At 34.9% G+C, this 13,837-nt stretch overlaps 1 protein-coding gene across 3 annotated transcripts; it reads right to left on the minus strand.

Annotated features, from left to right (window-relative positions):
- Positions 1 to 7,382: 7,382 nt before the first annotated feature.
- mars (guanylate kinase-associated family member mars) lies at positions 7,383 to 13,832 on the minus strand. Of its 3 annotated transcripts, none has more exons than XM_073091273.1 (9): positions 13,722 to 13,832; positions 13,503 to 13,591; positions 12,401 to 13,343; positions 11,909 to 12,051; positions 10,827 to 10,985; positions 10,290 to 10,446; positions 9,575 to 9,819; positions 8,948 to 9,028; positions 7,383 to 8,623 (listed from the first exon to the last, which is right to left on the minus strand). In XM_073091273.1, the coding sequence occupies exons 1-9, from the start codon at positions 13,723 to 13,725 to the stop codon at positions 8,102 to 8,104; spliced, it is 2,343 nt and encodes a 780-aa protein (XP_072947374.1). In that variant the 5' UTR covers positions 13,726 to 13,832; the 3' UTR covers positions 7,383 to 8,101. The 3 variants fall into 3 exon arrangements, with proteins under 3 accessions (XP_072947374.1, XP_072947376.1, XP_072947375.1); XM_073091275.1 differs by having other exon boundaries at positions 13,435 to 13,591; positions 13,722 to 13,797; XM_073091274.1 differs by having other exon boundaries at positions 12,401 to 13,361; positions 13,435 to 13,591; positions 13,722 to 13,797.
- Between the last annotated feature and the right edge of the window lie 5 nt (positions 13,833 to 13,837).

A 13,837-nucleotide genomic window follows, 5' to 3' on the forward strand; every position in this document is an offset into this window, starting at 1 on the left:
TATTTCACTGTGAGCTCCGAGGCGTAGGGGAGGAACTGGATTAAATAAGTTCTGAGCTCATTTACAAATACACGCTTTACACTGGCGGACCAAATAAAGTATAGTTAATTATTTTTTTATAGAATTATGACAGATACTTTCATGCCTTAAACTATTACATACTTAATTTCATTACGCCCAATAATAAAAAAATCTTATCTTTCTAACCATACATCGAGTCAATTTCTAATACTCATGCAGAAATGGTCAAATGTCTATCTTTGGTCTGCAAAACATTGGATTAAAATTCAAATCTCATTTATTCAAAATTTATTCATATACATAAAACTCTTTTCGAACGCCAACAAACTATCACCGCTTTGGAAGATGCTTCGCTACGGATAAGAAGGGGATGGATTGAGTATTCATAGCGGGCGTAAAACAATTTATAAAACTCTCCTGTGCAGAAGCATAGTTCAATTTTATTTTTTTTAAGTAAAAACAAACTAACAGTATTATAATTTTAAAAAAGAATGCAGTGAGCACTTAACATCAGGTATTGTAGACTATATGTACGCTTTAAACTTCTATTTATGTCCCCATATACTAACAGCAATAAAATAATAATGAAAAAACGAGTCAAAAACACTTTATGCAGATTACATTTTGTAATTGTACTTACTAATATACAAATTTATGAAAAAAATACAAACAACATTTATCTTTCAAATGTCCGCAAGTATTCAGTGCCTGATACAGTGAAAAACTTTGCATTTTGCTCAAATAAGCTTTTATCGATCGAGCTTTATGCAATTAGTATTGTTTCCGGGACATTGTCAGAAAGTTTTTGAGATTTTAAATTAATGGAATATGTTTTGACAGATTTTAAATAAATGACAAATATTTTTTATGTAATCTATAAAAAGTCGTTAACGGTAATCCTAGCATTCCTGCATAAAAATGATCACAGATGCGTCGTTACTCCTGAGGGCTTAGTTTATAAAGTGTAAAAAGGTACATAATAATAATAAACATCAATACGAATATCTATGGCCACCAATCAATTTTTTAAATTCCCAAGTTACGCCACTGCTTTGGACATCAACAAAGCACCGCCTTTATTTGAAGTTGTATTTCTTTAAGCGCGTTAGAAAAAGATAATATTGAAATCAAAGACGTTATATGTTCAATCTTACACACTATTAACAAGTTGCAAGTGTGATAACACAATGTTTAATATAATCATTTAGATTTATGTCATACTGCGTTCAAATAAAAAAATAAAAGCCCTTTCTTTTATTACTTCATTCGAAATATGAAAAAGTTTTGGGGCATTGTGAGATAATTGTATCGGAGAAAAAAACTATTAACGTTAGTTTGCAATGCATGCATTGAATATGAATACATAGAACTAAAGTTAATACCTTAGAAGCATTGGCTTTATCTTTAATATGATAATTATTATTTCCTACCACTACCAGTTTCTACGGAATAAGTTCCTAAGATCGTTTCTACGACGTATGAAGTTAGTATGAACCCTTCTAACGAAATGTAATTGTATGAAGATAATATAATACGTCTACCTGCATTAGTCAAAACCATAGGGCCATAGACAGCATTCATTTCATTTATCACCCCTAGCAGGAAGTCCCCTTCAGTTATATATAATAACATAATAGACGCGTGGCGCTGTCTAGTAAATCCAATTTTTAATAAACTTGCACCGTTATACCAGGGTTACTAGTATTTTGTAGCCAAGCGAGACTTCATTAGGAAGAAATGTGTGAAAATAATAATGATTTAAGTAATGTATTTAAGTGCACGTAGGTATCTAGTTCTCTGTCAATAGACGTATCCATCGAAAAATGAAAATCTTATAAAAACGAATATATTTTTCTTATGCGAAATGTTCTATCATGCTAAATTAAAAAACATACCTACCACCCGAAGTAGTAAGTAGTGAGCAACGAGCTTATTATTGAACAGTCGCTGCGCTTTGTGGGATTTTAAATAATTCTGAAAAACAGTCTAACCTTTGGAAGTTTCAACTCCACAGTCACCACCGTCACACCGATTTATTCCTAAATACATCAGTGTCAAGCGTTGCTATATTCTGCTGCTGCACATCCATGGGCGGCAGGCTTCGGCGGCAGGCCACACTCAATGTATGCTCCTTTGCTGCTTTCATATTATTAAAAAACATGTCATAATTATGGTTATTTATAATTATCACAAACTCCATCTCCATCCTACAGCTTTTAAATAAAGTTCTAAACTTACGTCCCTAAAAAGGCAAAACATCGTCACCCTACTGCGACCCTCGGCAAAGTGATATTGTTTACATTCATACTGACTCGAATATCTACACTTCGTGAAACAAATCTAATCAAATTTCACAATAGTGAGTAGAATGACAGAAATAATATTTAAAGTTACATGAAGATGTTTGTGTACATAGAAATTCTCGTTCGCCAAAATTACCATTATTTATTGTAAGGGGTTTACTCATAAGAAATGATTATCAACTTGCTTGAGGCTATACGTTTTTAAATTATTTTTGCGTCGTTCCCATTAGCAGCAAAGATATTCCATTGATTTTAAATTTACTCTCGCATTCTGAAGATCCGGGGATAGAATACAAAGCATTTCATGTATCTTCGAAGATAAGTGTATTTAATGTATATTAATGTACTTAGTTCACCAATGACTTTATAAAATAGATGTACAATAAGTACTGCGGTACTAAAAAGTATTGCTAGCTTCAAAAATAAGCGCAAAATTAACCCTTTTACCCTGCCTTAATTTGTCACACGAGAGGGCGAGATTACGTGAAATATCCCGAAATTAGTGCAATTGTACCGAATAATTACACCTCTAATAACCCTCGTGTTTACGCAACGAACGAGAAATATTTTCGCGCGCTCGCCATTTTGAGGGTTGCCAGAATCGAGACTCAAATTACCCGCTATTACTGACAAGTCTTACTGTCTCACAGTAAAATACAAACTATAAATATTTTCTATTGTATTCTAAACAATATAAACATTAATAGAAAGCTAAACAGATCAGTTTTGGTACCAGTCAGGTACCTGAGGAGAGGTCAAGAGTTCAGAGTTCAGACATCCAATGATGTTACTATAGACCAAATCAATGGAGATATAGGCTAGTATCAAGTCTTTTCATAAGTTTTATGCGCTCTACAATGCATTAAGCACTCATGCCTATAAAGGCTGAACGTGCTCAACGCTTCTGCCTTAACAGTTTCATATCTTACATTCACGCCGTTTAGCATAAGGTTTGCTAATTCTAAGCTTCAGACATACTAAGTCCTACATATTTAATACATTTTTACATGGAAATACAATAACATTTATACAGAACAAATGCTAGCAGAGCACAGCAGAAAATACTAGCAACTTGAAAATTATCGCTTTACATTCCTCTCTGGCTGTGAAATACGGGCCTTAGCGCCTGAGCTCAAGCGCTCAGTTTCCAGCCAAATTTGCATAGATTTACGTAATCTGACCCTGTGTTATCTCCGGTTAACAACGGGCAAGACTCTTGATTGTTATTATTATAGCTGCCTCGACTGCCATTTTTAATTGCCCGTTTAATTACAGAGCACTTGAAGCGTCAAAAATTTAAACGAAATACGCTGAATATTTTATTTAACTTGAGTACGAAAGTACCTTAGGATTATGGAATGGTAGAGGCCGCTTATTCAAATTTTCTGAAGTAGATAAGATTGAGAAATAAAATTGAGATGAATTTTGAGGCTGGGTCTCGTTTTAAAGATTTAAAGTTTCCAAAAATAGATAGGACCTAAGATATGCTGCGTAACTTTAATTACTTAATTTAGATTGATAATTTTGATTAGGTACTTATTTAAGAAATAGTCAAAGTAATAGATTAGGACCTAAGATTAGACCTAGCCCGGAATTCAAGTAAATACTTTTTTTATGTGCTACCTTGTATTAAACAATTAAGCATAACTAAAAGCAACTTCAAAAGTTAAATTTTCGATATTTGTAAAGACGTTCACTAATAAATAAAATCTTTATTTATATTCCAAGCTTACACAAGGTCCAACTGAATTCAGATGTAATCATATTGCAATATTTGAATATAATATACATAAATGAAAAACAAAATCAAGGCCTAATCTAATTTTAACAATATTGCGTAGAATCTTCATAAAACCAATATACATTTTGAATAGAGCAATGAATGGAATAACAGAAGTTATCTACATAACCACTTTTAAGCCCTTCATTGGCCTCTAGCCAGTGTACACGGATGCAAAACACGCTAGAAGTTTCTCAAAACAACCATATTAACAAAATGTCACCATTTTTTCCCCATGACCACAAGGCGTGTAGTAAAATGTTATACCCCTAAATTCGCGCGAAAAAGAATTGTTATCTTCAGAATTTGCAATACTGATCGCTTCCAAATTGCATTTGGATTCAACCAACTTCCATTTTTAACTTTCATAAGTATTTTAATTTTCATAAGATTATATCATAATCATAAACCGTACCTAGAAGTTTACTAATTTACCCGATAGGACAAGCATTACGATCATCAATTTTAAGTACGACATCTACTCCTCATAATTCGACTAATGTTACTGAGCAGCAGTGACTTCTCGCCTCTGGTTGACGTCCGTTACGTCCAAAATATATAAAAATCTAACATTTTGTTGCTACTTCCATAGCGTACCCGAGTAATTCCGTGTCCAGTACAATTTGGCAGTGCGCTAAATAGGCCACGGAGCGGCGCCAAAGTATATCTTATCTCCGGAAATTGGCGCTCCGCTTTGTACTGACATATATTTCCGATTGTTCCTCTCCTCAATTCATTTGGTATTATCTGGGACTTAACAGTGTCAGTTTTATTTGCAATTATTAAAATGAATTCATTTGAAGTTTATTAATAATTTGTTATAACATGTAAATAAAAACTTAAGTTGCCTGCCGCATATTTGGTTCTCTGCAAGGTCCTTAAAAGTTACTATTTCCCATAAGCTGGTAACACTGGTCATAGAAAGTTTATGTACTGAAAACGAAAACTATTAAGGATTTCTTTAAAAAAACTTCTTTACACTTCTATACTTTATTCTTCTAAATAATTATTGTACTAAATTTTAATTACTAATAAATGGTAAACAATTAACAAATTTATTGTCATACAAGGCACACACTCAGTCCATGATTTTAAATTCTTAATTACAAATTATCGTTTCATATTATAAAAATAACTATCATAATAATGACATTTAAATAAATGTCGAGATAACGAACATTAACATGTAATTCCTTTATTGACTAATTAAACATCCCCACAAAGACTAAACATAACTCCTGTAGAACAAAAAAATTCACAATATATGAAATGAATTTAAAACATTATTTTAACCAACTGTTTAAGTGTGATAAATGAACAATGTCAATGTTGAACAAATCAAATGTTTGAAACATGCAATCACTTCAATTTATCCATGTAATTCAATAAACAATAAATTATCGAAAATAATTAAACTAAAACAATCCTGTAATAATTGTATTACTCCGATCGTAATTTCGGTAAATAATTTTAATGTCCAACTTTGAAAAGTAGAATACTTTACTAAAAAGATAGAAACCAGACTTTTACATACTTTAAATTCTAATTCTAATGCTATCTCTAAATTTTAAACAGAAATCCACTGGAAAATAAGTCGGGAGTATATAAAAAAACTATATAATTTTATAAATGCAAATTTCAAAAATCTTAAATGGTTATAAATTCAATCAAGTACTCAAAAACAACTTGTGTAATTCAAAACACAAAATCAAAAAGATTTGAACTGTAAGTAATATTTATAAACTTTCAAACAAAGTGAAAAACAATAATGGAATATGCCCTGTACCTATTGAGGGAATGTGGAAGATGTACTCATAATACCAAATAGTACTAATCCGATATACAAGACCTATAACAATGTACATTTTACATAATCATAGCCCATTGTACTACACTAATAATATTGTACTGCTAGTCAATACCAAATAATGAGACTAAACACAACTGTTCACGCCACTCGAAGCAATAAGCATACTAGTATCTCCTTGCAGATTTTTTTTTTTTTTTTTTTTTTTTTATAATATAAGAGTAGCAGACGAGCATGCAGTCCACCTGATGGTAAGTGGCTACTGCCGCCCATGGACATCTGTAATCAACCCCAGATAGGATTAGATATTCCTACCTGAGGTCGGCCACAGATGCGCCGCTACCCCTGAGGACTAAGTTGGAACGCCTCGGAAAAGTATGTCTCTCTTACCACACCCTTCAAACCGGAACACAGCAGCGCCTAACACTGCTGTTATTAGGTAGAAATAGGTGTGGCGGTGGTGCCGCCAGAGTCGAACCACAAAGGGTTCTACCACCTTCATGATGCACAGCAGAGAAATTTCCTATATGAATATTTCCAGATTGCCTTGTGACATATCTGTATTTCGTACATGATAAAAAACGTTATAACAAAATATGTCCTAAGTGAATAAATAATAGTTTAAAAAAACAAAAAAAAATTAACTGGGGTCCTTGATATTTTAAATGTTACAATCATTCTATTGGCAATAAATAAATATTACTTTCGAAAACTGATAAATGGAGCACCCCACGCTTTTTTCACAATTATACTATTTACTGTTCCTTAATTGACTCCTAGATTAAAAATTATTTTCTACTTTTTAGTTGGTGTAATCATAAAAGCGTGGTTTTTAATTTTTCGAACTATATTTATTTTATTCTTTTTTAGTATTTGTTGTTATAGAGACCACTATTTGAGTATTAGGGAAATAACATTATTATTTTCAAAACTAAAAATCACGATATAACAGTTATTGAAACTAAAAAGCAATAATTGTTGCAATCAAGTTAGCGATGAACTTTCTCTAAGGCGCTTGAACAATCTCGCCTCGAAAATCGTTAATCCTGATGATATTGATAAGGACAATGGTACAAAATTATTAAAATCGTGTATTGTCATCGGTTTTTGATAATTCTTCAAATCTTTGAATAAAACTGAACGTTCAAAGTAGATAGAAATCACGTTCAAAGATTCCGTTACATAGTTACATACATACATACAACCCAAGCTAATAAAAGCGTGTTAAAAACAGAATAGTTATGAACCGCAGTAAAATGCACCCCACGCTTTTTACTCTGAATTGAATTATTATTTTAATAACTTAAATTTTATTGTAATTTTATTTTAAGGCGTTCATTATAATTGATTGTTCAATCTTCTACTACTGGAATATTAAACTCTTTGTCATTAAATTTGTCTCTAGTTTCTATTTCGATTAATAATAAAAGCGTGTTAATAAATAAAAGTAAATAATAAAAGTGTGTTTTTTTGCTTTTTTTAAACTATTATTTATTTTTATTTTTTTAGTCTGTGACAAACTCATAAATTGGTGAATTAATTAATCTAATAAGGATAATGGGAAACCGTTATCAAATTATTGCATTATCATCCGTTCTTGATACATGAGCAAAATTTCAAATTAATCAGAGTTGTGGAAATTGATGAAAAATGAACTCAAAAATTCCGTTACACACATACATAGACAGATATAACCCAAGCTAATAAAAGCGTGTTAAATAAATGACATTATGTAGGCAAATAGTTAATGGTACAGTAACATTGTAACTTGAAGAACTTGTATTGATTGTGGTAAGACTCTTTATACTCTTAAGGAACCAACTTCACATTTTCCTTTGTATTAGAACAGCAGTGTTAAGCTGCTGTGTTCTGCTTCGTAGGTTATACTACATACCAACGCACCTGTACCTGAACTCAGGTAGGAGATTATCTGGAGGTTAGTTATAGATGTCCATGGGCAGTAGCCAATTACCATCAAATGATAGTGCTTAAAAAATCTCAATAATCAACTTGCACTGGCACTAAGAAAAGCTTTTCAACTATAACAAATATAATAAAATATCAACATAGATGGACTTGCCCACTTCTGCATCATCTGCAAGTAACCTGACACATATCTTCAATACCATATTTCAAAAATCCACCATGATTCAAATCTAAAAGTACAAAGTCATTTAAAACATTCTTGTGTCACGCCACGCCTTGTATCGCGCTTTTCCTTCTAGAAGATCTCTTTGAAGTTTTCTTGTCTTCGATAATATTGGTCTCAACTTCTTGCAACGTCTTCTTCCTTCTAGAAGTACGTTTTGGTGTCTTTTCCATGGCATTCTCTAATGAAGTATCCAAAGCGGGATTCGGCATGCTCTTCCGTCTACTTCTGGTCATGACTGGGCTGTTCTCTTCTGTAGCATCCTGTCTCACTAGCGACTTCTTCCTGGAACTCTTGTTCTCCTTCTGTTCTTTCTCCTTCTCGATATCCATTGAGGATACGCCGCTGTCTGTATTCGCGTCTTCGATATTCTTCACGCCGGACACTCCATGGACATCAGTGTCGTTCACAGAAGTGTCCTGGGCATCGGCATCAGAGTCGTCGAATAGAACTACTTTGATGGACTTCTTGCCAGATTTTGTAGCCGACGGCATGCTTAATGGCTTCAGGATGCTGCGTCCCGGCGTCGCGTACAGATTGATTGGTGTGAGTCGTACAAGTTGCTGAAAAAGCGAAAGGCATATGAAATATTTACATTATTATTTTTTTAGTTTCATACAGGTAAAAAAACACGACTAATTTAACTTATCATCACTGATAAGGGTAAAAGTCTAACACGTGAGCCACTACACGTGTTAGACTTTTATCCTGTCTTTTGCATGTTAGATGTTTATACTTTCCAATGACAATATGTTTGCGGCGACAATAATTTAATAAATTTTAAATTAAAACCTACAATGTTTTACACATGTCAATAAATGTTAAACAATGGAACGGGGACTATATATTTTTGTTCTAATTTACTTTTGGTGTTGTTTAAAACTTACTTCAGTTAAAGCACTACTATCGTTTTCAACATTCTTCCCAATTAGAGATGCGCGTAACATTGCTAATGATGATGCCGAATTCTGCAAATAATAAACGAAAATTATAGCACAACTGCCTCCTCTATTTCTGCCTTATAACAATATTGTTAAGTGCTGCTATGTTCTCGTCAGAAGGGGGTGCTAAGGGAGTATTCCAACTTAGGATTGGCGACGCACCTATGGTCAGCTTCAGGAAGGACCAGGTAAGACATAATGACCAGATACAATTGATTACAGATGTTTATAGGTGGCAATGACTAATTACTGGATTGACTGCATGTATTTATATTATAAAAAAAATATAAAACAAAATGAAGTAAAACCAAGAACTGTATCTGTACGTAACTATCCATATATATCCATATATATCCTTACTTTATTAATTATATGTAAAAATGATGGCATTTAAAAAAAAGGGAAAAATATGATAATTATTATTAAAAAAAAGACAAACCCACTGAGTTTCTTACCGGATCTTCTCAGTAGAGGTCGCGTTCCGATCCGGTAGTAGTTTAAGAAAATATTGTAACTCACAATTTGCCGCCGTTGGCCTATACAAAAATAAATATATTTCATTTCATTCCATACCTTAGAGGCAGACTTCTTGGCTTCGCTAGACAGCACAGCTTTCAACAGGCTGTGTTTCCCCGCGGGCGTGGCGGGTGAGCGCGCGGGCGACGCGGGCGCGGCGGGCGCTCGTACTGGTGACCGAACGCAGAAGAAACCCGCTTCGAAAGTCTTATTGGTCTCGGGAGCTTCCGCTGACGGCTCCGCTGAGGGGTTCGCAGGCCCTTCTTGTGGCGCGGCGTCTTGCTTTTTCGCTTTTCTTGCGGCTAAAATGTAATAGGACATTAAGTACCATGTTCGAAAAAGTACATGATTATGCTAGACTTTGTAAATATTTCATCAATTCTTCATTAATCTAAAAGGTAGTGGTGGTGGTAATTTTGAAGCCAATGCCAAAAAAATTTAAGGTGGTATGTCAATGCATTAATACTATATTTACATTAATAAGATATAGAAGATATAGAATCTTTTTTAGTAGGAGCTGGATGCACCACCGCCGCACCAATTTCTGCCATATACCAACATTGTAAAGAAAATACAGTTCTTTTTTGAAGAATGTAGTACTAGCTGCAGAGAGACACTAAGCATCAGGAGTTCCAACTTAATTCTAAGGGAAAGCAACGCCTCTACAACGAACCTTCTATAGGACTCGAATCCTATCTAAGGTTGATTATCGATGCCCAATAATGACAGTAGCAACTTACCATCCTACTAACATGCCATAATATTAACTCACCAGCAATCATATCCTTAATGCGGCTGGTAGCAGCTGGTTTGACTGCCACCTTCGGTCGAGGCGCGACCTTCTTACGCTGGACTACAGGCGCTTCCTCCACCCAGTTGCGTGTACGCATCTCTTCCAACTTCTTGAATCTCATATCCACATTTTCCACCTGAATTAAAATATTGAATAAAACAAATAAGACATGGTAAAGGAAAATAAAACAAAATATACAACTATTTCTAAAATTAACCATGAAGAAACGCAAAAATAACCTAGGATTAAACAAAAAAAATTTGGACAATTAATTTAGGCATTCACAAATATTAAGACAGAAACTAATGACCTGACTACTGTGAGATAAATAATGCTTGTGTTGTGTTGCCACAAAGTAGTTGCCTCATATATAAGTCAGGCTGGTTCCACACTCTTCGAAGAAAACGCAGAACTATGCTCAAAGAATAAGTACAGAAGTAGAAGAAGGTCCTTCCTAAGTCGAACCATGCTAGTTCTACCATCTGCAATATGATGCATATGAGGGATAGTAGTTACCTGCATGAAGACCATGTCCCAGAAGCCGTGCAGGTCGGCGGGCGTGACGAGCGCGTGCCCCGGCTCGGGCCGCTCGCGCCGCGCCACCAGCGTCGCGAACTGCTGCATCTTCTGCGACATCAGCAGCCGCGCCTGACCCACCGCGCTCAGGATAGCGTCCTGAGGACCAAGTCATACATATAAATAAAATTGGAGTGTCTTTTTTTAATATTGAAATAACCGCTTTTTACTACATACGTATGAATATACATACGGTAAACACCAAAATAACATTTTTTACAATTTTTATCTGTTTGTTCTGGCTAATCTCTGAAATGGTTGAACCGATTTTGACGGGACTTTTATTGGCAGGTAGCTGATGAAATAAGTTGTAACTTAGGCTACTTATATTTTAGAACTGTGAATTGTGCCACAGCTGTGGCACAGCTAGTAATAAGTATGATCCAACAATGTTTGGTCAGGAAAAAATCCTTTATCTTCATGACAAAAAGGCAATAGTTAACATATATGTACATTGTGTATGATTAACAAATAAATATTTAATAAGAAACTTTCTATGCATTCATTATTTAATTTATAAAACCAGCCATACAATGTTGGTGTTCTCGAAACATAATACTTCCATGTACACATACATGGGCACCGGCAAGGGTGCAAGAGGGTGCACTTTTAAGACCATTTCGATAGTACTCACTACAACCTAAACAAATTGCAAGTCGAACAGCAAATTGTACATATTCGTGGGATGAATACAGCGCGGGACCCCAGCCGCTGCCCGCTTTCGCCCACAGGTACATAGCTTCGTTAATATGCCCTTACGTTGCTATGGAATATATGCTTGTAGTTGTGTGCAACAACTTCAAGTGGACTAACAGTGTGGCACAATCTATACTTAATAAACAAAGAGAGGCATGTGATATAAAGGAAGCAAGATACTATTTCCATATATATCTACCATTCTCTTTTACTACAAGCTGTTAACAAGTTTGGTCCAAATGGTTTTTCATTTCCATAACTTTAATGTGGTATTGAAATTTAGTCATGTGTGTATGGACATGCATAATGTAAGACAGAATACAAACCTGAACAGCTTCCGGCAAAACCATTTGCTCTGAAATCTTCTCCCAAGTTTCACACATCTCTGTCATTCTCTTGATCTCGGAACTGTGCTGTCTCCTGAAGTGATCCACACTGTCTACATCACTCACATCCTCATCCAGCAAACCTAAATCAAAATAAATAAAAATGAAATATTACCAGCTTTTATTTATTTTATGTGAGCAAATCTTGCAACTGAATTTGAAACTAGAAATTTGAATTTGTCTCTAGTTAAGTGAACCCAAGAATGTTGTAAAATATAGAAGGACATGATTGTGATGTCAGCAGAACTTTCTACCACCATCATAGAATAAGATGTTCTTTAAAAATAATTATTTATCATTGACACAAATTCAGAGACTACTTATTCTGGTGCCCTCCAAGGGTGCCTGTAGGGGGCAATAATGGGCCGCTGATGATGTAAAAGAGTTGAAAGTACACCCTTGTATATAAACTTAAAAATGATAACAATATACCTTCATCAATTTTTTTCTTCATTTCCCTTCTGGCATTATCCTTGCCCCGAGACATGGTGACACAAGGACTACACTTCTTAGCCTCCTCAACAATCTGCTCAGGAGTCATTGGCATATCCACTGGAGACTTCGGAGACCTGAGTCTCTCCTCAGAGCTTGACTCACTCTTTGGTATTGGTTTTCTTGGGGTAACCATTTTACTTTGAGCAGATTTCCTAGGAGATTTTGTTTTAGATGGTATCTCTGGTACTGGTGACAGCATATCCGAGGAACTCTGAGTCTGATCAGAACTCGAACTTTGAATTTTGACAAATCTACCTCGTGTAGACCTTGTCCCAACTGATTTAGATGCCTTATTAGATACAGTATTCGTTTCTACTTTCTTTGGCAGAGGTTTTGTTTTAGTCGCCTTAGAATTAACTTTGGGAACTTCTGGTAGGATGGGTTTGAATGTGAAACTTTCCTTAGTTTTTTTATTTTTGGTTGCTAGTGTCAGTACTGGTACCTTAGTCATGTTTTTAATCTCAGGTGGTTTAAAAGCAGCGTTTTTTGGCGCAAATGATTCAGTTTTAGTATTTGGTAATGTTTGAGTTGTGTTTTTAGTTGGTTTAGCTTTCGGGGCATTGTTTTTAGCGGACTGTGACCTTGTGACTCTGCCGGACGTGCTCGGCACGGCCTTTGGTGGGGGTGGTGGAGGCTCGAACTTCAGAGAAGGGTGAGGCACCCCTGCAACAAAGGGCTTCTTCTTCTGGGCGGCCGCCTGTTGCTTCCGCTTCTCTTTTTCTTCCTTCCATTTTTCTAACTGCATTCGTCTGTGCTCTACCTTAGACTGCGGATTTGGCTTTTTAGGACTATCGCAACTGGGCAAGTTCCTAATACTGTCAAAAATAGACAGGCGGCTACTTTTGCGCCGTTTTAAAGTAGTCTCTAGGCGCCTTCGGACCTGAAAATTAGCATTAAACTATCAAGAACGATGCTAAACAGTTCATTAAGGCAAAATATACAATTTATGAAACGACATGAATGTGACCTACCACATGCATGATTATTTACTAATTAAAACTCTACAAAATGTAAAATATGCTTAAACTGTGCACAGTACCCCGCCCGCTACGCTAACAAACTGCGTAGGCCTGATTTTGTGCTTCTTCTCATGATTCTGCAATAACGCACCGAAGTCGAAACTCTTCTCTGAAACGCAAACGGACATTTTATTCCCCTCGTACTTATAATGATACAATTACAAAATACACTAATGCATTGATATTTACATATTTTAACTACTTTCACACTCATTATAATTTAAGTTAAATTCACTTACCCATCACATAAACCTGAAAAAAAATAAAAACACTAAACTTGAAAACAACAAAGCCAATTCATCCAAATTCACAAAATTCAAATAGTAACTGTCACATCAGTTTTTTAATTTTATTT

The sequence above is a fragment of the Epargyreus clarus genome, unplaced genomic scaffold (assembly GCF_041222505.1).
Source record: "Epargyreus clarus isolate Ecla_fem2 unplaced genomic scaffold, WU_Ecla_fem_2.2 ptg000034l, whole genome shotgun sequence".
Lineage (NCBI taxonomy): Eukaryota > Metazoa > Arthropoda > Insecta > Lepidoptera > Hesperiidae > Epargyreus > Epargyreus clarus.

Coding starts and splice junctions, on each gene's coding strand:
- mars (XM_073091273.1), bottom strand. Junction 13,344..13,502: donor TTGTTAGCGTAGCGGGCGGG/GTACTGTGCACA, acceptor GCTAATTTTCAG/GTCCGAAGGCGCCTAGAGAC. Junction 9,820..10,289: donor CATTAAGGATATGATTGCTG/GTGAGTTAATAT, acceptor ATTACATTTTAG/CCGCAAGAAAAGCGAAAAAG.